Here is a 26,264-nt window from a genome sequence, read left to right on the forward strand (position 1 = left end):
GGTGCGGAGAACTGCAGCGTCCGCGGTGCGAGGCGCGGCCCCTCCGGGCCCCCAGCCCGCGTCCCCTGCCCCGCGCGCACACACCTCCGGACGCCCGCCCGCGCCCGCGGCCCGAGTCCCCGTGCCAGGCCCAGACCCAGACTGGGCGCTGGAGGCGGTGCAGGGATTAGTGGACCCCTCCCCCAGCGCTCCCCTCGCCCCGCCCGAGGCCGCGAGGACCCCTGAGCCCGGGGGTGGCGAGGGAGCTTCGTCCCGGCGGTGCCCCGGCTGGGGACGCGGCCTCACTGGGCGGGGGCCGCACGGCGGCAGGCCGAGGTGCGGGCGCGCTGTCAGGCTGCTGCCCGGCTCCGGCGCGGGGGGTGGGCTCGGCGCGGGGGTCGCCTAGCCTCATCCCCCGGCCGAGGCCACGGCCCGGCAAGCAGTGCCCGGGCGGGTAACCCGACCCGACCCGGCTCCCGGTCGCTGCTCACCCCGCAAGGCCGGGCAGGGGGAGGGAGAGAAATGGGAGGGAGGGGGAAGGGAAGGGGTGGTGGGTGAGGGGCTGTGGGGACCGCAGGGCCGAGTCCCCGGCCTGCCTGCGCTGCTCTGGGGCGGCTGCCTGTGCCACCCGGGACGAGCCAGCCCCCTGCCTCGCGGGCGTCGGGCCTGCGGCAAGGGAGCCCTGAGGCTGCACAAGCTTGGCTCGGGGAGGCAGACCCGAGCTGCTGCCTCCATTTTGTTTCCTGCTCTGCTTGGTCTGTGGTGGTGGTGGTGTGGGTTTGGGGTGCGGCCGGGCAGGGGGTTCACCTGCGGCCGCGCCTGCTCGGGGCCTGAGGCCTCGAAGACCCCAGCCCGAGCCCCAGGTGAGCCCCGCGGTAGGAGGGGGGTTGCCTCGGCCTCGGGTCGAGCCGAGCGGGCTGAGGGCAGGTGCCCCGTGGATGGGGAGCCGGGCTGTAACCTAAGATGGAGGTCGGGACTGACGCGGGGCTGGCGGGACGGTCGGACAGGCCTCAGCCGGGCCAGGTGGCGACGGGGCTGGGGCTCGAGATGGGTAGGGTGCAGGAGCCGTGTGCAGCTCGGGGCCGGCGCGGCGCCCCGAGGCAGGTGAGGGGACCTGAGTGCCACCCACGACGCCCGCAGGCCCAGACACTCCGGGGAGGCGCGCGAGGCCCCTGGGGAGGCTGCCTCAGGCCCCGCCCGGGCAGCCGGGCCGGCCCGTAGGCCCGGGCCGCAGGCGGGCGCGCGAGGGGAGGGGAGGGGGCGGCAGCGGCGGCTCCGCTGATTGGGCGGCGCGCTCGCGAGCCCGACTTCACCCGCCCTGAACCCCGAAGAGTGAGGCGAGGGAGCGCGCGCGCGGTGGGGGAAGGGGTGCGCGCGCACTCGGTGCCCCAGCCGCACGCGGGCCGGCGCGAGGCGCTGGGTCGCACGCGCCGCCGCGGGGGCGCGCGCGGTGGGGGTGTGAGGAGGAGGAGGCGGCGGCGGAATAGGCCGGGGCAGGTCGCGCTCGCTGCCTGCTCCCTTGAAGAGAGACGCGGGGGGAGGGGGGTGCGGCGAGCGGCTCCGCTCTCTCCCCAAGGCTCCGCTCGCGCCCCAGTGTAATGAGGGTCACCCCCTCCCCCCAGCCGGCCCGGGAGGGGGCGCGGGGCACGGTAACTAGTGCGCTGGGTTGGGTGGCGGGCAGGCGCGAGAAGGAGGGAGGAGGTGGCCGGGCGGGGAAGATGGTGGTGGCTGTGAGGTGAGGGGCGCGGGGGAGGGCCGGGCGCGGCGCGGTGTTGGTGGCCCGCGGCCTTCTAGCCGCGGGCCCCCTCCCCCTCCATCACTACCAGCCGGGCTCAGGCCTAGCCGGCCCGGCCGCCGCGAACTTCCTCCCGGCGCGGCCAGTGCCCCGCCGGCCTCTCGCGCGCACCTCGGCCTCCGCCTCCCTCAGGTAGCCGGCTGGTGGGCGCGGGGCCGGCTGCCCTCCTGCAGCAAACTTTGCTTGCTGCTTAATATTGATGAGTGCGATCGGCTCGGCCAGGAGGTGCTGCCGCGGCTGCGGAAAGGAGCGCGGCCCGGGCAGGCGGCGGCGGCGTCGGCAGCAGCCATGTTTGTCAAGCTGTAGCAGCTGCTGCTGCCCTGACTCGGCTGCCTCCGTTTCTCTCCCTCTGCCGCGCGTCCCGGCCTCTGGGCCCTGCAGCCGTGGACTGAGCAGTCCTGCAGCCTGGAAGGCGAGGTTCGGGGTGCACCCGCTTCGGCCGACTCGCCTGCGGCCTGGGCACGGCCGCTGCAAGGGCTTCAGCGCCGGCTGGTCGCAGGGTGCAGCGCTATTGTGACCGCTGCACCCGAGCGAGCCAGGAAGGGGGGGGGTAACCTTTTTTTGTGCAGCGTCCGGGATCCCCCCTCGAACCTTACAGCCCCCTCCCTTTTGGAGATCCGGACGCTGGACTCCCCCAGCGGGGGATGGGGAGGATGATTCCTGTTTGAGATTTAGGAATTTCTACTGCCAAAGGGATTTTAATTTTAGTTCAGCCCAACTGTCCACCAGTCTGCAGTGCAGGAAAAAGGGACGGGTTGTTTGCATGTGGCAAGGTCTGCCTAGCTTCGGGAAGATGGAGTTTGCGGATGCTCACCGAGGCCATTTTTCCATCGTCAGCTGGGGAACTTTTTCCGCCTATGGAAGTGCAGCAGAAAGGCATCGAGGCCACTAGGCCTTGAGAAGTGGCTGCCATTTTGGAGATAAGAGTCAAATGGCTTATAAACTCAGACTAATTGCTGTTTTTGGATTCCAGGTTGATGCTGGCCCAGGATGGATCAGACCTGTGAACTACCTAGAAGAAATTGTCTGCTGCCCTTTTCCAATCCAGTGAATTTAGATGCCCCTGAAGACAAGGACAGCCCTTTCGGTAATGGTCAATCCAATTTTTCTGAGCCACTTAATGGGTGTACTATGCAGTTATCGACTGCCAGTGGAACATCCCAAAATGCTTATGGACAAGATTCTCCATCTTGTTACATTCCACTGCGGAGACTACAGGATTTGGCCTCCATGATCAATGTAGAGTATTTAAATGGGTCTGCTGATGGATCAGAATCCTTTCAAGACCCTGAAAAAAGTGATTCAAGAGCTCAGTCGCCAGTTGTTTGCACTTCCTTGAGTCCTGGTGGTCCAACAGCACTTGCTATGAAACAGGAACCCTCTTGTAATAACTCCCCCGAACTCCAGGTAAAAGTAACAAAGACTATCAAGAATGGCTTTCTGCACTTTGAGAATTTTACTTGTGTGGACGATGCAGATGTAGATTCTGAAATGGACCCAGAACAGCCAGTCACAGAGGATGAGAGTATAGAGGAGATCTTTGAGGAAACTCAGACCAATGCCATCTGCAATTATGAGCCTAAATCAGAGAATGGTGTAGACGTGGCCATGGGAAATGAACAAGACAGCACACCAGAGAGTAGACATGGTGCAGTCAAATCGCCATTCTTGCCATTAGCTCCTCAAACTGAAACACAGAAAAATAAGCAAAGAAATGAAGTGGACGGCAGCAATGAAAAAGCAGCCCTTCTCCCAGCCCCCTTTGCACTAGGAGATACAAACGTTACCATAGAAGAGCAATTAAACTCAATAAATTTATCTTTTCAGGATGATCCAGACTCCAGTACCAGTACATTAGGAAACATGCTAGAATTACCTGGAACTTCATCATCATCTACTTCACAGGAATTGCCATTTGTAAGCAGTTTTTGGTACAACTTAAATATATACATAAATGTATATATACAGGCAACTTAAAAGGGAAGCATAACTAATTGGTTTTTGGTTGCTTATCAGTTCACAGCTGAGAGCCTATTGCTAGTGATAGGCTTTTTGGGGAAATTTTACTTTGATTTTTAAACGTATCTCTGTTGTATGAGTTTGGTTCTTTTCAGATTTTTCCAGTTAACTTTCCATTGAGGACTAAGAGAAAACTTTTAAGGGCATTCAATTGAGCTCAGATATTATTTTTTCAAGGTGGAGGTACACATTTGTTTAGCTTTTTTTTTTTTTTTTTTTATAAATGCTTTGGCTTGCTGATATGAGTACATGTGAACCAAATTCCTGGAGTCCTTTTTTTTTTTTTTTAACACAAGGGATGGATTATTTTTTTAGTCGATAGGGTGACTCTTCAGGTTGGAGTGCATTTTGGGTACAAATTGAAAGTGGCTAAGATAAGATCTTAGACATCAGTCAAAATTTAAATTAGGCCGATTTTTATGAACTACTTGGTGTGAAGGTATAGCATCCTGTGCTTTAAATAACTGCCACCATCAGCATAGGCTCCTGGGTCTTCTAGTTTTTAGTTTAGAAGTGTATGTATATGTGTGTGTGTGTGTGTGTGTGTGTGAGAGAGAGAGATATGTGTATGTGTATAGAAATGAAAATCTGAGTTACTCAGTAGTGCTGTGTACTGTTGTTAAGGAGTTGTAAATGATAAAGTTCTTTTTTATTTGATCTTTTGCAGAATTTTTTGATCAGTTAGCAGAATGATCAGTTGACTTCTCTTAGTCTGTTTCATCATCTTTAAAATCAAACTTCTTGGTTGATAAAAGATACCCTTCAGCTTTAAATATTTGATTCTGATGTTGTTTCTGCCCAGATGTATTGTTATGGTCACCTGTAATGTCACCAGAGGATCTTCCCACTCCCTTATAACTCTGAAATGTTTAAAGATTTAATCACAAAAAAATTTACGTGGTGATTGTTTTGAGTGCATTAAATACTCACTTTACCTTATAGTCTTGATGTTCTTTAAAGTCAAATAGAATGTGGGTGTGTCACTTTTGTTTGTTGATTCATGTATTAAATATGCATTCATACTCCTTGGTTTCTTAACTTGGCAGTTGCAGATTTTAAAAATTTGCTCCGGTAGTTATCTTGAGTATGTATTGTTTTAGATATTTTTTAGGGTGGATACGCTGTATTGGCAACTTATTGGTAATTTAGACAAACTCTTTTTCTTGGGTTCACATTGAAACTTATTTTACGTATATAGTTTTGCCTTTCTATTTACATAAAACCCTAGATCTGACAATGGAAATAGGTATTTCTGTAGAAGCATATGTATAGAAACATAAATCTGTGTTTCTCATCAAAGATGTCAGTGGAGTATTGGCTTTATTTATTTATTTATTTTTAAAGATTTTATTTATTTATTCATGAGAGAGAAAGAGAGGCAGAGACACAGGCAGAGGGAGGAAAAGCAGGCTCCATGCAAGGAGCCTGATGTGGGACTTGATCTTGGGAATCCGGGATCAGGCTCTGAGCCAAAGGCAGACAGACACTCAACCACTAAGCCACCCAGGCATCCCGAGTATTGGCTTTATTATGAACAATCGACAGTATTGGAGCCTGTAGACAGCATGTTAGGTATCTAAACTGGGAGTTAGTAAACTTGTATAAATAGACAATTTTTTTTCTGGCAGAAAGTCTAAATTGCTTAAAGACTTAATGGGTTTGAAGAGGCAAGTAACCAGTTTATTTAGGCCTTTGGTTTAAGATTGTGGATGCAATCTATAGCTTTGATTTTTGCCTTTGATTATTTATTTATTTATTTATTATTATTTTTGCCTTTGATATTTTTTAACTGAATACTTGATAGTATCAAATCAGTCTCAGAATGCAAATTCAGCTGAACAATATAGCTTGGGAAAGATGTAATAAAAATAATTCTTAGGGGATCCCTGGGTGGCTCAGCGGTTTAGTGCCTGCCTTTGGCTCAGGGTGTGATCCTAGAGTCCCGGGATCAAGTCCCACATCAGGCTCCTTGCATAGAGCCTGCTTCTCCCTCTGCCTGTGTTTCTGCCACTCTCGCGCTCTCTCTCTGTCTCTCATGAATAAAAAAAAAAAAAAAAAATTCTAAATGGTCACATGCTATTAATACATTCAGACTATTTACAGTTAATTAGTTGGTGCAGCATATACAGAACACTTACTCTGCATTAGATTCTCTTGTCAGGGCTGGAGATTTTATGATTTATGATTATGATGATGATTATTATTTTTAGAGAGAGAGAGAGAGCACATGCATGAGCAGAAGGACAGAGGGAGAGGGAGAGAAATCCCAAGCAGGCTGCTGCTGAGCATAGACCTCTGATGCCGGGCTTGATCTCAGAACCCTGAGATAATGACCTGATTTGAAACCAAGAGTGGGTTGCTCAACCAACTGAGCCATCCTGGTGCTGCAGGGCTAGAAATTTTAGAAAATCATTAGCAAATGCTATTTGTCTTTTTCTTCTCCTTCTCCTTTCTTTTTTTTTTAAAGATTTTATTGGGACGCCTGGGTGGCTCAGTGGTTGAGCGTCTGCCTTTGGCCCAGGGCATGATCCTGGAGTCCTGGGATCGAGTCCCATGTCAGGCTCCCTGCATGGAGCCTGCTTCTCCCTCTCCCTGTGTCTCTGCCTCTCTATCTCTCATGAATAAATAAATAAAATCTTAAAAAAAAAAGATTTTATTTATTCACAAGAGACACAATGAGAGAGAGGCAGAAAAATAAGCAGAGGGAGGAGAAGCAGGCTCCATGCAGAAAGCCCGATGTGGGACTCGATCCCGGTACTCCAGGATCACACCTTGAACCAAAGGCAGATGCTCAACCACTGAGCCACCCAGGCGTCCCTGGTCTTTTTCTTTTGTCTGTGATTTTTTTTTTTTTTAAGATTTTATTTATTTATTAGAACGCATGCGCACAAGCAGGGAGAGCAGCAGACTGAGGGAGAAGCAGGCTCCCCACTAAGCAAGGAGCTGGATGGGGGACTTGATCCCAGGACCCTGTGATCATAACCTTAGCTGAAGGCAAACACTTAACCTGAGCCACCAGGGCGTCCCTGTCTGTGATATTATGATAGAATAAGATTCTCTTATTGTGTGAGAGTGAGAGTGAAAGTAGTTATTAGGATTGTTTTCTTCCTGTCTAGAATTAGAGACAGGAAAGACAGGAATTAGAGAAAAACATACGATTCATGATCATATTGTCCGTTGTTTTATATATCTAGCTGTAAGCAGACTGTTTGCCTCCTGTCATAAATAGCAGCCTCTCAGTTTATTCTTACGGTCTTTAAGTTATTTTGTCTGAATATAGTGATGTGAAATGATTGTCATAGTTAATAGTCCTGACTTGGTGCTTTTATATTTAATTAGGTTGACACCTAATTCTTGCCAGTGAACATGCATAGTGTACAGAGCTCATAATATGTAGGTATTTGATAAAATATTGAAGGAACATTGGTCCCAGAGCTGTAAGTTTAAACAGGCAATAACTTACACCTTATTAAGTGTTTAATCTGTATTGTCTCCTTGGGTCTTCATAGCCTTGTAGTAAAAAGATGTCATAAATGATACAGGTTATCTTTCAAGGTACTTGAGATTATTAGCGACTCGAGACTAAAATCCTTGAAATCATAGAATTATCTCAGTACTCTTGGTTTTCTGTGGTGACTTCTTTTTTTTTTTTATTTTTTATTTTTATTTATTTATTTATTTATTTTTCTCTTTTTTTTCTGTTTTTTTTTTTTCTTTTTTCTGTGGTGACTTCTTTTTTTTTTTTTTTTTTTAATTTTTTTTATTTATGATAGTCACAGAAGAGAGAGAGAGAGAGGCAGAGATACAGGCAGAGGGAGAAGCAGGCTCCATGCACCGGGAGCCTGATGTGGGATTCGATCCCGGGTCTCCAGGATCGCGCCCTGGGCCAAAGGCAGGCGCCAAACCGCTGTGCCACCCAGGGATCCCGGTGACTTCTGATAGTGTCTGACACTCTTGGCTGGGCCTGGTTTACTCACTAGGCTGATTTTTTTTTTTTAAGATTTTATTTATTTATTATTATTTTTTAAGATTTTATTTATTCATGAAAGACACACACAGAGAGGCAGAGGCACAGGCAGAGGGAGAAGCAGGCTCCCTGTGGGGAGCCTGATGTGGGGCATCCCAGGACCCCGGGACTACACCCTGAGCCAAAGGCAGATAGTCAGCCGCTGAGCCACCCAGTCATCCCACACTAGGCTGATTTGTAGCAGTTGTTTGTTTTCTGCTCTTCCCTTATATGTTTTATGGAGATTTATACTATGGTGGTATTCATGAATTTAGGGATAGTCAAAATTCTTAGGATGTAGTTAGCTCCGCTATGATCTGATGTACATATTTATAAAGAAGACCACTGAAATTGAATCCACTTAAAATGGAGACCAAAATTTCATAATAAGGAGAAGAGGATTTACTTAGGATTTTTAAACTTTAAAAAATTTTTTTTAAGATTTTATTTATACATTAGAGACACAGAGAGAGAGAGAGGCAGAGACACAGACAGAGGAGAAGCAGGCTCCATGCAGGAAGCCTGATGTGGGACTTGATCCTGGGACTCCGGGATCATGCCCTGGGCCGAAGGCAGGCGCCAAACTGCTGAGCTACCCAGGGATCCCTACTTAGGATTTTATGTTGAAAAGTAAAATTAATAATTATGAAGAGAAGTTTTTTAAACCTTTGTCAAACTTTGGTTATGATGACAACTGTTTGTTATAATAAGGCAAGAATCAAATAGATTAAAAGAAATTCTGTCCAGCAAAATTGTACAATAGCGAGATGACATACTTATTTTGGTTCACTCTCATCGTGATCATAAAGAGGGTAAATTTTTGTTAAATAGTTAAGGACTTAATCAGTTTTAGTAAGATTTTCTTTTAGAAATGTCCACTCTGGAAGATTAAGTGTGTACCAAAGAAGAGAGAATAGTAGACATTTCCATGTACATAACCATTTTAAAAAATAACATATTTTACCAATCTTGTTTTATCATCTCTTCATTGTGTCATTCACTTATATTTCTTAATTCTTTGATGTTTATCCTGTTACTCTTTTTTTTTTTTTTTTTTTTAAGATTCTATTCATCCATTCATGAGAGACACAGAGAGAGAGAGTCAGAGACACAGGCAGAGGGAGAAGCAGGCTCCATGCAGGGAGCCTGACATGGGACTCCATCCTGAGTCTCCAGGATCAGGCCCTGGGCTGAAGGCGGTGCTAAACTGCTGAGCCACCTAGACTGCCCTCATGTTACTCTTTAACCTCCTGTGCTATTATGTTGTCAGTTGTCACTTGTTTACTGGTTGACCTAGGTTGTCTTTTCCTTGCCTGTAATCAGAGTGGTTTTTCTTTATTTATATTGACTAGAAGAAACACAGCATCTTTTCTCCAGATTTGTTTGCAGTTTCACCTTGTAATGGATTGGCATTATAATATTAGTTCTTTCATCAGGTGGACATAGACAATGTATTGTTCATAGGAAGACGTTTGAATGGAGACTTTTAAAAAGAAGATTTATTTCTTTGAGAGAGAGCTAGAGCTTTCACACTCTAGGGGGGTGGGGCGAGGTGAGGGATTAAGGGAGAATGAGAGAGAATCTTTTTTTTTTTTTTTAAAGATTTTATTTATTTATTCATGAGAAACAGAGACGCAGAGACACAGGCAGAGGGAGAAGCAGGCTCCATGCAGGGAGCCCGACATGAGACTGGATCCCGGGTCTCCGGATCACGCCCTTTGGCCCTAAACCGCTAAGCCACCCGGGCTGCCCATGAGAGAGAATCTTGAGTAGACACCCTGCTGTGCTTGGAAGAGCCAGAGTCTGGCTGGATCTCAGGACCCTGAGATCATGACCTGAGCTGAAATGAGTGGGATGTTGAACTGACTGGGCCACCCAGGTGCCTCTGCATGGAGACTTCTTTGCTATTTAAAAATAGATATTTTTGGGTCCTGGGATTGAGCCCCGCATTGGGCTCCTTGTTTAGAGGGAGGCTGTTTCTCCCTCTACCTGTTGGTCCCCCTGCTTGTGCTCTTCTCTGTCAAATCTTTATTTATTTATTTGTTTGTTTTTTTAAGATTTTATTTATTTATTAATGAGACAGAGAAAGAGAGAGAGAGAGCGAGTGCGCATAGCAGAGGGAGAAGCAGGCGCCATGCAGGGAGCCCAACGTGGGACTTGACCCCAGGTCCCCAGGATCAGGCCCTGGGTTGAAGGCAGTGCTAAACCGCTGAGCCACCCAGGCTGCCCTCTGTCAAATCTTTAAAACACACACATGCACATGAAACCTTAGACTTGGGCAGAATCAGTAGTAGAAAGAAAAGGGTGAGTTAATCCAAAAGATTATTTCAGAGGAGAGAAATTGGCTGCCTGGATTGGAGGCAAAATTGGAGTCAGGATTTGAGGAAAGGAGAGGTGAGCGCAGATGATACTTAAGGCTTTGTTGTTGCCTAAGACAATGATTCCTCAGGGATTCTCTCCTCTGCTGTCATCCCAGCAATTCTCTACTTTCACGTTTCCTGTCTCAGGAGAAAAGGATCCTATCTCCATATGTCTCTGGTTCTGCTCTTTGACTCCCTCCTTGCTGGAGGACCTTGTGTTACTCATTACTCTTTCCTCTTACTCTGAAGTCTTTATTCTCTACCTTTCTCCTATGTCACTATTTCTCCCTAAAAACAGGGTGACAGGGATCCCTGGGTGGCGCAGCGGTTTGGCGCCTGCCTTTGGCCCAGGGCGCGATCCTGGAGACTCGGGATCGAGTCCCACGTCGGGCTCCCGGTGCATGGAGCCTGGTTCTCCCTCTGCCTGTGTCTCTGCCTCTCTCTCTCTCTCACTGTGTGCCTATCATAAATAAATAAAATAAAATTAAAAAAAAAAAACAAAAAAAAAACAGGGTGACATATTCCTATTCTAAAAGAATCTATATATCCTATAATCCCTCCAGTGATCTTGCCCCTTTAATAGTGAATTTCTTGAAAGAGTTACCACTCTGTTTACCTCTCGTTAATGCTCTGTGGATTGGCTTTTATATCCTTCTGTCTGCTGCAACTGTTCTTTTATAAGTCACAGATGACACTTCAATACTTACTCCGTTAGATTTGCAGCATTTGACTACCACTTTGACTGTTTGCTCTCTTTTATTCCTCTTTCATTTTCTGCAGTCTCATCCACTTTGTGGATTCACTTTGCTGCTACTCTGCTGTGTGAAAATGCTCTTGACCTGACTTCTGAGCTTTAGACCAAGAAATTCTAATCACCAACCAGCCTTCTTTTCTAACCATACCATATTCACTTTTGAACCTATCCCTTATATTGCCACACATTTTCTTCTATATTATTGGTGGCATCCTCTTTCTCTTCATTTCAGGGCTGGAAACTTTGGAGTCATGTATTCATAATTTTTTTTTTAAGATTTTTAAATTTATTTATTCATGAGAGAAACCAAGAGAGAGGGAGAGACACAGGCAGAGGGAGAAGCAGCCTCCATGCAGGGAGCCTGATGTGGGACTGGATCCCGGGACTCCAAGATTACGCCCTGGGCCAGAGGCAGGCACCAAACTGCTCAGCCACCCAGAGATATCCCCTCATAATTTATTTTTTATTTATTTATTTTTTTTATTTTAATTTTTATTTATTTATGATAGTCACACAGAGAGAGAGAGGCAGAGACACAGGCAGAGGGAGAAGCAGGCTCCATGCACCGGGAGCCTGACGTGGGATTCGATCCCGGGTCTCTAGGATCGCGCCCCGGGCCAAAGGCAGGCGCCAAACCGCTGCGCCACCCAGGGATCCCCCCCTCATAATTTATATGATAATTTGAGTGCTTCTTCTGTGCCAGGAATGGCTAGTATTAAAAAAAAAAGGTAAGACACAGTCTGTTTTTAGGGAACTTGACTGTTTAAGGATGACATGTAAACAGTGACAATACAGAATACTAAGTGGTGTAGTATTTGTTAGAGATACAGTACTGTGACATATCTGGAGTAATCAGGAAGAACTTCACAGAAAGGCTGTATATAATTGAGCCAGAGACATTCCAGTAAGAAGGAATAACATGCACAAATGCGAAGAAATTCTTTGATAGGAATCTAGAGAGAAGTGGGCATGTCAGGAGATAAAATATAAAGATAGGCTTTGGGGGTGCCTGGGTGACTCAGTGGTGAGCATCTGCCTTTGGCTTAGGTTGTGGTCCCGGGGTCCTGGGGTCGAGTCATGCATTGGGCCCCCTGCAGGGAGTATGCTTCTCCCTCTGCCTGTATCTCTGCCTCTCTCTGTGTGTCTCTCAGGGATAAATAAATACGATCTTAAAAAAATAAAAAAAGATAAAGTCAAGTTTTAAAAAATTTTAAAAAAGATTTAAAGAGTTTTTATTTATTTATTCCTGAGACACAGAGAGAGAGGCAGAGACATAGGCAGAGGGAGAAGCAGGCTCGCAGCAGGGACCCCAAGGCGGGACATGATCTCAGGATCACGTCCTGAGCTGAAGGCAGATGCTCAACCACTGAGTCACGCTGTACCCTGTATGTACTCTTTTAAAAATATTTTGGTAGAGGCAGCCGGGGTGGCTCTGCAGTTTGGCACTGTCTTCAGCTCGGGGCATCATCCTGGAGACCCCAGATCAAGTCCCATGTTGGGCTTTAAAGATTTTAAAAAAATCTTTATTTTTCATTTTTAGAATATTTATTATATATGATATATGGATATATATATGGATAATATGGGTATATGGATATATATTATAATATATATATATATCTTCATATGTTAAGATCTTATTTATTCATGTAAGACACAGAAAAGAGAGAGGCAGAGACACAGGCAGAGATTCGAGAAGCAGGCTTCATTCATGCAGGGAGCCCAATGAGGGACTGGATCCTGGGACTCCAGGATCACACCCTGAGCTGAAGGAAGATGCTTAACCCCTGAGCCACCCAGGCATTCCTACAACCAGGATATTGATGATGTAATCCATCAATCTTGTGCAAGTGTCCCCAGTTTTTGTTTTTCCTGGTTATTTTTTTTCCAAAAGGAAATTCTGTATTTCTAAAAAGATATGTTCCAGATGTCTCTCCAGTTTTATCTGTACTCATTTTGTGTAGTACATACTATATATAATGTGTATATTCAGTTCCATACATTTTTATCACCTGTATAGTTTTATGCATGTACCACCATGGTCAAGATATAAACTAGTTCCAGGAACACCACAAGATCTCTCCTGTGGCCCTTTTATATAATATCCATCTCCTTAAAGCTCCTTCTTCAGCCTTTTCTAACTAAACCTGTCCTTTGTAAAATTGTTATTTCCAAAATGTTACATAAATGGTATCATACAGTGTATTGATTTTTTGGGATTGGGTTTTTTTCACTTATATGTGTAAGTCCCTAGAGATTCATTCAGTTTATTGAGCGTATCTATATATATATATATATATTTTAAATTTTTATTTATTTATGGTAGAGAGAGAGAGAGAGAGAGAGGCAGAGACATAGGCAGAGGGAGAAGCAGGCCCCTTGCACCGGGAGCCCGATGTGGGATTCGATCCCAGGTCTCCAGGATCGCGCCCTGGGCCAAAGGCAGGCGCCAAACTGCTTCGCCACCCAGGGATCCTGAGCGTATCAATATTTTACTCCTTTTTATTACTAAGATTCCACAGAGTGTATATACCATGCATTTAACCATACAGCTGTTAAAGAACATCTAGCCAAATCCTGGCTTTTGGCTGTTAGAAGTAAAAGTGCTGTTAACATTTGTATACAGGTTTTTGTGTAAACCTGTTTTCATTTCTCTGGAATAAATGCCTAAGAGTTGTAATTGTTGAATTGTATGGTAGTGACATGTTTAATTTTATAGGAAGCTGCTGAGCTGATTTCCAGACTCTGCATCCTTGCTATCATTTGGTGTTGTCATTATTTTTTTCTCTTCTTTTTGTTTTTCAAGATTTTTATTTTTAAGTAACCTTTGCATCCACTGTGGGGTTTGAGCTTACAATCACAGATCAAGAGTCATATGTTTTACCAACTGAGGCAGCCAGGAGCCCCTTTTTAATTTTTCTATTTTTTCCTTATTCATTCATTCATTCATTCATTCATTCATTTCCAGTGTAATTAATGGACAGTGTTATATTAGTTTTGGGGTACAATATAATGATTCAGCACCTTTCTTAAAGATTTTACTTCTTCTTCTTCTTTTTTTTTTTTTTTTTTTTTAAGATTTTACTTCTTTAGAAAGAGCACACGTAGGTAAGCACACATAAGGGAAGGTGGGGAGGGACAGAGAGCAAAGGAGAGAGAATCTCAAGTGAGATCCTGCACACTGAGAGCAGAGCCCTGTGGGCTCAGTCCAGCCATTGTGAGATCTTGACCTGAGCTGAAATTGAGTCAGATGCTTAACCAATTGAGCCACCAAGATGCCCCCAATGATCCAGCAATTCTATACATTAGTGCTCAACATGATGTGTTCTCTTAATCTCCTTAGCCCATTTCACCCATCCCTCTCCAATATCCTCTCTGTAGCTATCAATTTGTTCTATTTAAGAGTCTAGTCTTTTCTCTCTTTTTTCTTTTGTTATTTTGTTTCTTAAATTCCAGGGACCTAGGTTTTTTTTCCTTTGTTATTTTGTTTCTTAAATTCCAGGGACACCTGGGTGGCTCAGTCCCTTAAGTGTCTGAGTCTTGATATCGGCTCAGGTCATGATCTCAGGGTCCTGAGATCAAGCCCTGCCTGCATGGGGCTGCTGGGCGTGGAGCTTGCTTAAGATTCTCTCCCTCTGTATCCCTCCCCACCCTCTGCTTGCATGCACGTGCACTTGAAAGAAAAAAATCCATGAGTAGAAATTATACGGTATTTGTCTTTCTTTGACTTATTTCTTTTTTTTTTGTTTGTTTGTTTTGACTTTTTTTTTTTTTACTTATTTCATTTAGCGTTTTACCTACTAGACCCATCCATATTGTTGCAAATGGAAAAATCTCATTCTTTTTTTATGACTGTATTCCACTGTGTGTGTGTGTGTGTTTGTGTATACACACCCACAATACACCTTTTTTAATCCATTCATCTGTCAGTGGACATTTGGGCTGCTTCCATATCTTGGCTATTGCAAATAATGTTGCAGTAAACATGGGGGTGTATATATCTTTTTAAATTAATGCTTTTATATTCTTTGGGTAAATATCGAGTAAAAGTACTGGATCACGTGATATTTAATTTTTTTTGAGGAACCTCTATACTGTTTTCCACAGTGGCTTCACCATTTGCATTCCACCAACAATGTGGATTCCTTTTTCCAACAGTAAGGGTTCCTTTTTCTCCACATCTTTGTCAGTGCTTGTTTTTCTTGTGTTTTTGATTTTAGCCATTCTGACAGTTTAGCCATTCTGTGAGGTGATGTCTCATTGTAGTTTTGATTTGCATTTGTGTTGTTACTATTTTTATTTCAGCTCTTTTGATAGTTATGTAATGATATCTCATTATGGTTTTAATTGGCATTTTCCTGATAGCTAATGATGTTGAACATCTTTTTGTGTGCTTATTTGCCATCTGTATATCCTCTGGTGAAATATGTTCATCTCTTTTGCCCATTTTCTAATTGGGTTGTTTGATTTTTTTTTTTTTTTAACTGTTGAGTTTTGAGAGTTCCTTGTATATTCTAGGTGATCTACATTCTTTGTAATGGTTTTATACAAACCATAAGTTTTAAGCATTGCTTCCACTTTTAGATAATTTATTAGATAACCAACAAGATCAAACATACTTGTGGTTTTCCCTTAATAAATTGGAACAGATTTTAGTGTTGCTTTTATGAGGCAGAATTACTTTATTAAGGTTTCTAAAGTTCTTTTCACATCTCCAGTGATGTTGTATAAAATACCGTAATACTCTGGTAAAGATTGCTAGAAGGATAAAATCCATTTTAGAGTATGAACAATTGTATTTACACATAGATTAAATTAAAAATAATTACTGGTTATATGATATCCCCTTATATACCAGGAAAAGTCTGAATAAAGGTAGTCTTTCTTTGTAAATTATGAGGGTATATTTTCTATCTCTAATTTCTCTTTAATGTGTAATTGGAACTGTTGGGGATCCCTGGTGCAAGTAGATGATATACAAGTTACCTTTGTACTCAGTAAAAATAGACATTAATGCTATGCAAATTGTCATTGGAATTTTACATCCAAAGGTGTTTCTTTAATATTGCATTTGGTTCAATTAACAATGTATTGAATTTGTTTTTGTAATTAGTGTATCAAGGAAAAACACCTCCACCCATGCTGTCATCTGTAAGGAATTGCAGAGCATTTGTTGAGAGGTAATAAAATTGTAAATTTAAAGTGTTTTTTTAGGGCACCTGGGTAGCTCAGTTGGTTGAGAATTTGCCTTGGGCTCAGGTCATGATGTAGGGGGTCCTGGGATTGAGTCTCACATGGAACTCCCTGCTCCACAGGAAGCCTGCTTCTCCCTCTGCCTCTGGCTCTCTCTTTCTGTGTCTCATGAATAAATGAATAAAATCTTAAAAAAAAAAAAAGTGCTTTTATTTTTAAACAGAGCTTTGGGGCAGAAGTATTATAGTGGAGGTAATAAAACCACTGAGATCACTTCTTTGGTGGAGTAGATGTTAGAATTGAAAGGAAAATCTTTATTGATAATATCTGTTGAATATCTTTTTAGTAATAATTTCATAATAATGTTTGTGGAATATTTTCCTAAGGATAAACTGCTGGTAGTGGAATTATCAGGGCAGTGGGTTAGATTTTTTTGTGTCTTGATATATCTTTTTCTATTTGGCTTTCTAAAAGGATTGTACTTTTTTTCTTTTTTTTAAGATTTTATGTATTTATTCATGAGAGACACACACAGAGAGAGGCAGAGACACAGGCAGAGGGAGAAGCAGGCTCCATGCAGGGAGCCCGACGTGGGACTCGATCCCAGGTCTCCAGGATCAGGCCCTCGGCTGAAGGCAGTGCTAAACCGCTGAGCCACCCGGGCTGCCCCGGATTGTACCTTTAAAAAATTTTTTTTATTTTAAAGATTTTATTTATTCATTAGAAACAGAGGCAGAGACACAGGCAGAGGGAAGAGCAGGCTCCCTAAAGGGAACCTGATTCAGGAGTCGATCCCAGAACCCCAGGATGGTGCCCTGAGCCAAAGGCAGATGCTCAACCACTGAGCCAGGTGTCCCAGGATTGTGCCATTTTAATAGTTTTTTTTTTTTTAATTTTATTTTTAACCTATACCCAAAATAGGGCTCCAATTCGTACCCCTGAGATTGAGTTGCATGATTCACCAAGTGAGCCACCCATGAGCCCCTATTTTAATAGTTTTAAATAGGGTGAGAGTCTAGCATTTACCCCATTTTGATAGCAAAACCAACTTTAATAGCACTCATGTTTTAAATTTTTTTCTTTAGTAAATGGATGTATAATGCTAGCAAGCTTGGTTTAATTAATACTTTATTGTTGAAATGATTTCCATTTGTTTATTGTTTATATTTTTTCTATGACCTTTGGGTCTATACCCTTTGCTTACTTAAATACTCAGATTTATTTATTTATTTATTTATTTATTTATTTATTTATTTATTTATTAAATACTCAGATTTAAATGTTTTATAGTTACTATCCTTTTATTTCATTGGATATAAATATTTCAATTTCTTTTTAGTTTTAGTGAATGATTTACTATAGTTGTGGAGCTGGTTTGATTTTTCATATACCCATATCTTTGTTTTGAAGTGATTTCTTTATTGATTCCAAACATATTGTGCCTTTATATATTTGATAAACTAAGTTTACAGACTTGTAAAAATGTGAAGAAATCCTGTCTGCCACAGTCTTACTGATTTAATATGAATTTTATTTATTTTAAAAGATTTTATATGAGAGAGAGAGGGTGAGGAAGAGAAAGCATGAGTAAGGTGGAGGAGCAGAGGGAGAAGCTGACTCCTCACTGATTATGGAGCCTGATATGGGACTCAATCCAGAACTCTGGGATCATGACTTAAGCCGAAGGCAGACACTCAACCAACTGAGCCACCCAGGTGCCCCAATGTGGATTTTTTTTTTTTTTTTTAAGATTTTATTTATTCATGAGATACACAGAGAGAGGGGGGGAGAGAGAGAGACAGAGGCAGGCAGAGACACAGGCAGAGGAAGAAGCAGACTCCATGCAGGGAGCCTGATGTGGGACTCGATCCTGGGTCTCCAGGATTAAACCCTGTGCCGAAGGCGGCGCTAAACCGCTGAGCCACCCGGGCTGCCCTCCAATATGGATTTTATTTTGATATCCAGTACTATGCTGATGACAGTTTTTTTTTTTTTTTTAAGATTTTATTTATTTATTCATGAGAGACAGGCAGAGACATGGGGGGTGGGGAAGCAGGCTCTCTCTGAGGATCCTGATGCAGAATTCGATCCCAGGATCCTAGGATAACACCCTGGGCCAAGGGCAGACACTTAACCACTGAACCACCTGGGCGCCCCTGATGACAATTTTTATAGTGTTTAATATTCTTTTAAAAATATAATTTGGGTAGCCCGGGTGCCTCAGCAGTTTAGTGCTGCCTTCAGTCCAGGGCCTGATCCTGGAGACCCAGGATCGAGTCCCACATTGGGCTCCCTGCATGGAGCCTGCTTCTCCCTCTGCTTGTGTCTTGGTCTCTCTCTCTCTGTCTCTCATGAATAAATAAATAAAATCTTTAAAAAATACATATATAATTTGTTTTCTTTTTAATATAAATAGGCTCTACACATTCAGCGTGGAGTCCATTGTGGAGCTTATTAAACTTAGAACCCTGAGATTAAGATCTGAGTTGAGATCAAGAATCCAATGCTTGGAGTGCCTGGGTAGTGCAGTTAGTTGGGCATCTGACTCGTGGGGTCCACTCATGTTATGATGTCAGCATTGTGAGATTGAGCCTCCGCTGGGCTTGATGTGGAGCCTGCTTGAGATTCTCCATCTCCCTCTGACCCTCTAGTCTGTGCTCTAAAATAAACAAATAAATCTTAAAAAAAAAAAAAAAAGGAATCTGGTGCTTAATCCACTGAGTCACCCAGGTGCTTCTTGAAAACATAAATTCTTAGAGCTATGGTGGGGATATTTCCCTCTATGTTAATAACTGCTTTGCCTAACAAATTATTTTCCAATTTAGCAGCCTAAAACAATAAACAGTTATATCACAGTGGGTTAGGAATCCTGGAGTGGCTTAATTGGGTGCTTCTGTCTCAGTTTCTCATGAGATTTACAAGTAAGACATCAGTCAGGGCTACAGTCATCTGAAGGCTGTAGGATTCCTGTTCAAGATGGCTATGTGGCTGCTGGCTGGCTGCTTGTAGGAGGCCTCAGTTCCTTGCCAGGTGAGGCTCTCCATAGGGGAGATATGTACTGGCTTCCACCAGGGTGAGTGATTCAAGAGAGACCAAGCAGGAAGATTTAAGGGGGATATAATGTGGGTGCGGAATACCATGGGTGAATACCATGAATACCAAGAGGGTGGGAATCATTGGGAGCCATGTAGGAGGCTGGTTGCTACACCTACCCAACCAGAAATGAATAGTTTTAATCAAAGGAGAAAGCTCTTAAGTATACAAAATGGACAGTACTTAACTTTTTACTTTATTTATTCCCTTAAAAGATTTTATTTATTTATTCATGAGACACAGAGAGGCAGGGACACAGGCAGGGGGAGAAGCAGGCTTCATACATGGAGCCCAATGCGGGACTCGATCCCGGGACTCCAGGATCACGCCCTGAGCCAGAGGCTAACACTCAACCACTGAGCCACCCAGGTGTCCCTACGTTTTACTTTTATTTTTTTTTATTATTATTTTTTAAAGATTTTATTTTATTTATTTATTCATGAGAGACACACACACACACACAGAGAGAGAGAGAGAGAGAGAGAGGCAGACGCAGGCAGGGGGAGAAGCAGGCTCCATGCAGGGAGCCCGACGCGGGACTCGATCCCGGGTCTCCAGGATCACACTCCGGGCTGAAGGCGGCGCTAAACCGCTGAGCCATCCGGGCTGCCCTCTACGTTTTACTTTTAAAATGAATTGAATTTTTGAATAGGTATCTGGCTGAAAAGTATAATATAAGTAGGTAAGCAGTGAAGTACCCTTGTACTTTGTTTGCTCATTTAATACTTTTTTTTTAGGAGGTGACTTTTTTTTTTTTTAAATAAAGATTTAATTTATTTATTCATGAGAGATACAGAGAGAGGTAGAGACACAGACAGGGAGAAGCAGGCTCCATGCAGGGAGCCCGATGCAGGACTCAATCCTGGGACCCCGGGATCGTGCCTTGAAACAAAGGCAGATAGATGCTCAACCACTGAGCTCCCTCAGGGACCCTTGATTCTGCAGTTCTGTACATTACTCATTGTTAATTGTGAGAGTATGCTTAATTCTCTGTATCTATTTTACCCAACCCCCTGCACCTCCCCTCTGGCAACCACTAGTTTGTTCTCTGTATTTAAGAGTGTTTTTTGGTTTCTCTGTTTTTGTTTGTTTTGTTTCCTAAATCCTGCGTAAGACCGAAATTATATGGTTTTTGTTTTTCTCTTACTTCCTTCACTTAGCATTATACCCTCTAGGTCCATCCATATTATTGCAAATGGCAAAATCTCATTTTTTTTTTTTTATAGCTGAGTAATATTCCAGTGTGTGTATCACATCTTCGTCCATTAATCTATTGATGGACATTTGGGTTGCTTCCATATCTTGGCTTATTATAAAAAATATTGTAAGGAGTAAACATAGGGGTATACATATATCTTTTCAAATTAGTGTTTTTGTTTTCATTGGGTAAATATTCAGTGGAATTACTGGATCATATAGTATAGTATTTGTTTTTATTTTTAATTTAATTTTATTTTTTTAAAAGATTTTATTTATCTATTCATGAGAGACAAAGAGAGGCAGAGACACAGGCAGAGAGAGAAGGAAGCCCCACGCAGGAAACCCCATACAGGAAGCCCGAAGTGAGACTGGATCCCGGGACTCCAGGATCACGCCCTGAGCCAAAGGCAGACATTCAACCGCTGAGCAACCTAGGCGTCCCTAGTATTTATTTATAATTATTTGAGGAACCTTCATATTGTTTACCATAGTGGCTGTGCTAATTTGCATTATCAGTAGTGCATGAGGGTTCTTTTTGTCTCACCAACACTTGTTATTTCTTGTATTTTTGATTTTAGTCATTCTGACCAGTGTGATGTGATACCTTGTTTTGTTTTTGTATTTCCCTCATGATGATTAATGACATTGAACATCTTTTTATGTCTTTTGGTTATCTGTCTTCCTTGGGAAAATGTCTATTCAGGTCTTCTGCCCCTTTTAAAATCAGATTATTTGTTTTTTTGGCGTTGACTTGTATACGTTTTTCATATAGTTTGGATATTAACTTATCATATTGGTCATTTGCAGATACCTTCTCCTGTTTAGTGGGTTGCCTTGTCATTTAGTTTATCATTTCCTTCACTGTGCAAGAACTTTATTTTGGTGTAGTCCCATCCTCTTTTTATTCTTTTTTTTATTTTATTTTATTTTTTTAATTTTTTAAATTTATGATAGTCACAGAGAGAGAGAGAGAGAGAGGCAGAGACATAGGCAGAGGGAGAAGCAGGCTCCATGCACCTGGAGCCCGACGTGGGACTCGATCCCGGGTCTTCAGGATCGCGCCCTGGGCCAAAGGCAGGCGCCAAACCGCTGCGCCACCCCAGGATCCCTCTTTATTCTTTTTTAAACATTAGAAAAAATGTTTATTAAAGAGTGAGATAGCACATGTGTGCATACACAAGTCAAGAGGAAGGGCAAGGAGAGAGAGGGAGAGAGTGATAAAATCACAAGCAGGCTCCCTGCCGAGTGTAGAGTCCCATTCAGGGCTTTGTCTCAGGATCCCAGATTATGAATTGAGCTGAAATCGAGTTTGACGCTTAAAATTTTTTTAAAAAGATTTATTTACTCATTTATTTATTTATGAGAGAGAGAGAGAGAGAGAGAGGCAGAGACAAAGGAGGAGGGAGAAGCAGGCTCCATGCCGGGAGCCTGACGTGGGATTCGATCCCGGGACTCCAGGATCACGCCCTGGGCCAAAGGCAGGCGCCAAACTGCTGAGCCACCCAGGGATCCCCCTCAAGTTTGACGCTTAACCAGCTGAACCACCCAGGCCCCCTCCTCACTGTTCCATTCTTTAATGTATGTATTCTATTGATTTTTGGTATATTGAACCAGTTTCGCATTCCTGGGATAAATTGCACTTGTGCAGGGTTGTATATTTTTTGTACATTGCCGTATTTGGGTTGTTGATATTTTCTTGAAGATTTTAACACATTCATACATTAGGTATACTAACTAGTCTGTATTTTTGCTTGTGATGTCTTTGTCAGGTTTTGATATCTGGGTAATATTGTCCTAACAAGGAGTTTTACTTCGTTTTTAATGCGATTATTTTTATAATAGGTGTTACTTTCTGAGTTTTAAGTTAAAAGTGACTTTACCAAGTACATTTTATTGTAATTTTGCATTTGAAAGTTACTAACATTGACTGAGCCAGTACATTCATTTGTTTACCAGATTTTTGTTTATTGATTGGTTGCTTTTATGTGCAAGCCATTTGTAAGATTTATGGTAGAAGTTAGGGCAGGGCAATGTGTGTTGGGGTGAGAGGCATATGATTTAGGACTCCAAGGATTGAAATAGCTACTGATTTAAGAGAATAAGGAGTTCAATATGTTAAGATTAGGGACGGTGGGACAGTTAAGGATATTGTTGGAGGTGAGTAGTCAAGGTCTAGGCCTTTACCTGAATTCTCCCATTTTTTGTTTAAATGATTGGATTATATTTTTCCCCACTTGTATTTAGTTGTGAACTCTGATTTTTATATCTAGTGTTAATCTCTTAATTTTGACTGCTACTTATTAGGAAAAAGAGTAGATTAAATATCATTTTAAAAAAATCATGGGCAGCCCGGGTTGCTCAGTGGCTTGGTGCCACCTTCAGTCCAGGGTGTGGAGACCCGGGATCGAGTCCCAAGTCAGGCTCCCTGCATGGAATGGAAACTGCTTCTCCCTCTACCTGTGTCTGTGCCCCCCCCCCCCCCCCGTGTGTGTGTCTCATGAATAAATAAATAAAATTTAAAAAATTAAATAAAAGAATCATGAGGGACACCTGAGTGGCTCAGCGGTTAAGTGTCTGCCTTTGGCTCAGGGCACGATCCTGTGGTCTCAGGATTGAGTCCTGCATTGGGCTCCAAGCAGTGAGTCTGCTTCTGTCTCTGCCTCTCTCTCTCTGTGTCTCTCATGAATAAATAAATAAAATCTTAAAAAAAAAAAAAAATCCTGAATCTTTCCATGCTGGCAATAAGGATTTGCTAAAAAATTTTTTTTAAGATTTTATTTATTTATTTATTGTATATGTTTTTATTGGAGTTCGATTTGCCAGCATATAGCATAACACCCAGTGCTCATCCTGTTGTGCCCCCCCCTCAGTGCCTGTCAACCAGTCACCCTGTTCCCCTCCACATCTCCCCTTCCACTACCCCTTGTTCATTTCCCAGAGTTAGGAATCTCTCATGTTCTGTCACTCTCTTCCCACTCATTTTCTCTCCTTTCCCCTTTATTCCCTTTCACTATTTTTTATATTCCCCAAATGAACGAGACCATATAATGTTTGTCCGTCTCTGATTGACTTACTTCACTCAGCATAATGCCATCCAGTTCTATCCATGTTGAAGCCAATGGTGGGTATTTGTCATTTCTAATGGCTGAGTAATATTCCATTTTATATATATATATACTACATCTTCTTTATCCATTCAAAGATTTTATTTATTTATTCATGAGAGACAGAGAGAGAGAGGCAGAGACACAGGCAGAGGGAGAAGCAGCCCCCATGCAGGGAGCCCGACGCGGGACTCGATCCCAGGTCTCCAGGATCATGCCCCAGGCTGAAGGCAGCACCAAAACACTGAGCCACCTGGGCTGCCCAAAGATTTAAAATTTTTTAAAGTTATCTGTATACCCAGTGTGGGACTGGAATTTACAGCCCCAAGATCAGGAGTCACATGCTCAGGGTGCCTCTGTGGCTCAGTCAGTTAAGATCTGCCTTTGATTCAGGTCATGATCCCAGAGTCCTGGGATGGAGCCGTGCTTTGGGCTCCCTGCTCACTGGGTGTCTGCTTCTCTCTCTTCTTCTGTGCTCCCACTCTTTCTCTCAAGTAAATAGGTAAAATCTTAAAAAAAGTTAAAAAAAATTTTTTTTAAAATGCTATGCTGTGTAGCCAGGTACCCTTAGAGTTTTTTAGATAGTATTTATTAATACTGTATTTAATCATCTTAGGTTTTTACTTTTTTGTAGTAGAAGTGATTTAATTAACTTCTCCCTCAACAGCTAATGACAAAGTGATAAAGATGAATGTCTCATATAAAAAGGCAGTTTGGGATTATAGATAAAGAATGTGGGCTTTGGAATTGGATAGATCTCCATTTGAAATCAGACTTGACTCCTGTGTTTATTTAGTTTCTTAATGTATAAAATATTTTGAAAATTAACTCCTAGCATACTGCATGGCATATGGTGGATATTTGCTCCTATTGTTAATTATAATAATTAACATATATTGAGTACCATATGCTAGGCAGCTAGGCTCTCTGCTAAGCACTTAAGTATTATCTCATTTAATCCTTAGACCAACCCTGTGGGTTGCTAGGCACAGTCATTATTTTAGGTTTGCACATAGGCATGGAAGGTTAGATTGAGTGGTTTCCCAAGTGATGGGGCCAGTTTTCCAGTCAGGGCCATCTGGCTACATAGCATTTTCTCTCTGTTGTGCTTTCTCCTCTGTCGCAAAGGACTAAAGGCACTGCTCCTTATTAATGTATTTTTAGTAGATGCTTGTCTTGTTATAAATGGACGATTAAAATGAGGTAGAGGGGATCCCTGGGTGGCTCAGCAGTTTAGCGCCTGCCTTTGGCCCAGGGCGTGATCCTGGAGTCCCGAGATCGAGTCCCGAGTTGGGCTCCCGGCATGGAGCCTGCTTCTCCCTCTGCCGGCGTCTCTACCTCTCTCTCTCTTTCTCTATGTCTATTATGAATAAATAAATAAAATCTTAAAAAAAAATAAAAAAAAATGAGGTAGAAATTTGATTAGTTTTTCTCACGTCTGCATGTCAGTTTATGACTACGAACATGATTAGAAAGACAAATGTTGCCTGCAAATCTGTCCTGTATTTTGAAGCTACATGTTAACTTTTTTTTTTTTAATTTTTTATTTATATTTATGATAGTCGCAGAGCGAGAGAGAGAGAGAGAGGCAGAGACATAGGCAGAGGGAGAAGCAGGCTCCATGTACTGGGAGCCCGATGTGGGTTTCGATCCCGGGTCTCCAGGATCGCACCCTGTGCCAAAGGCAGGTGCCAAACCGCTGCGCCACCCAGGGATCCCTACATGTTAACTTTTATCTACTATGAGAATTTATTTGTGATTTGAATTATGTTTCCTAACCAGTGCAATGTAGGTATAACTATGAGGTAATGAAATGTTCTTTTGGGTTATCACACCAGATATAAAATGTTCCATTTAAAGAATAGTTAACCTTGGGAAGCTAGACACTTTTTAAGAAAATGAAATTAAATAGCTTAAAATTTACCATTTTGGGGATCCCTGGGTGGCGCAGCGGTTTGGCGCCTGCCTTTGGCCCAGGGCGCGATCCTGGAGACCCGGGATCGAATCCCACATCAGGCTCCCGGTGCATGGAGCCTGCTTCTCCCTCCGCCTGTGTCTCTGCCTCTCTCTCTCTCTCTGTGACTATCATAAATAAATAAAAAATTAAAAAAATAAAATAAAATCTTTAAAAAAAAAATTTACCATTTTGATGATTTTAAAGTAACAAGTCATTGGTATTTCTTTCATTTATAGTGTTGTACAGCCACTACCACTATCTAACTATAGAACATTTTCATCATAAAAAAAAAAGAAATTCCTGATCCACTTAGCAGCTATTCCCCATTGTCCTATTCCCCACCCCTCCACTTTTGTTAAATATTTTATTTTTAAGTAATCTCTGTACCCAAAGATGGGTTTGCACTTAAATTTCCCCAGTATCAAGAGTTACATGCTCCATGGACTGAACCACTACTCTTCTTTTGTCTTTATGGATATATCAAAACTAGACATTCTAAGGACGCCTGGGTAGCTCAGTGGTTGAGTGTCTGCTTAGGGCATAATCTTGGTCTGGGGATCGAGTCCCACATTGGGCTCCCTATGAAGAGCCTGCTTCTCCTTTGCCTGTCTCTGCCTCTCTCTGTGTCTTTCATGAATAAATAAATGAAATCTTTAAAACAAAAAACAACAAAAAAGAAAACTAGGCAATCTATATAGACGGATTTAAAGTATGTGGCTTCCTGGTCTTGGCTTCTTTTATGTAGGTATTATGTTTTCAAGTTTATTCATGTTATAGCATGTATCACTACTTTATTCCTTTTTG

General features: G+C 42.9%; 1 protein-coding gene across 10 annotated transcripts in view; it reads left to right on the forward strand.

The window, feature by feature from the left end:
- The first annotated feature begins 578 nt into the window (after positions 1-578).
- The window catches only part of NSD1 (nuclear receptor binding SET domain protein 1), a 154,835-nt gene continuing 129,149 nt past the window's right edge, over positions 579-26,264 (forward strand). Inside the window, exons 1-3 of one of the 10 annotated variants that reach the window (XM_041749934.1) lie at positions 584-842; positions 2,748-2,861; positions 3,602-3,691. In XM_041749934.1, the coding sequence (XP_041605868.1) occupies positions 2,832-2,861; positions 3,602-3,691 (120 nt within the window). In that variant the 5' untranslated portion in view covers positions 584-842; positions 2,748-2,831. The other 9 variants (XM_041749938.1, XM_041749935.1, XM_041749933.1 and 6 more) reach the window with 9 other exon arrangements.

Source organism: Vulpes lagopus, chromosome 3 (genome assembly GCF_018345385.1).
Source record: "Vulpes lagopus strain Blue_001 chromosome 3, ASM1834538v1, whole genome shotgun sequence".
NCBI lineage: Eukaryota > Metazoa > Chordata > Mammalia > Carnivora > Canidae > Vulpes > Vulpes lagopus.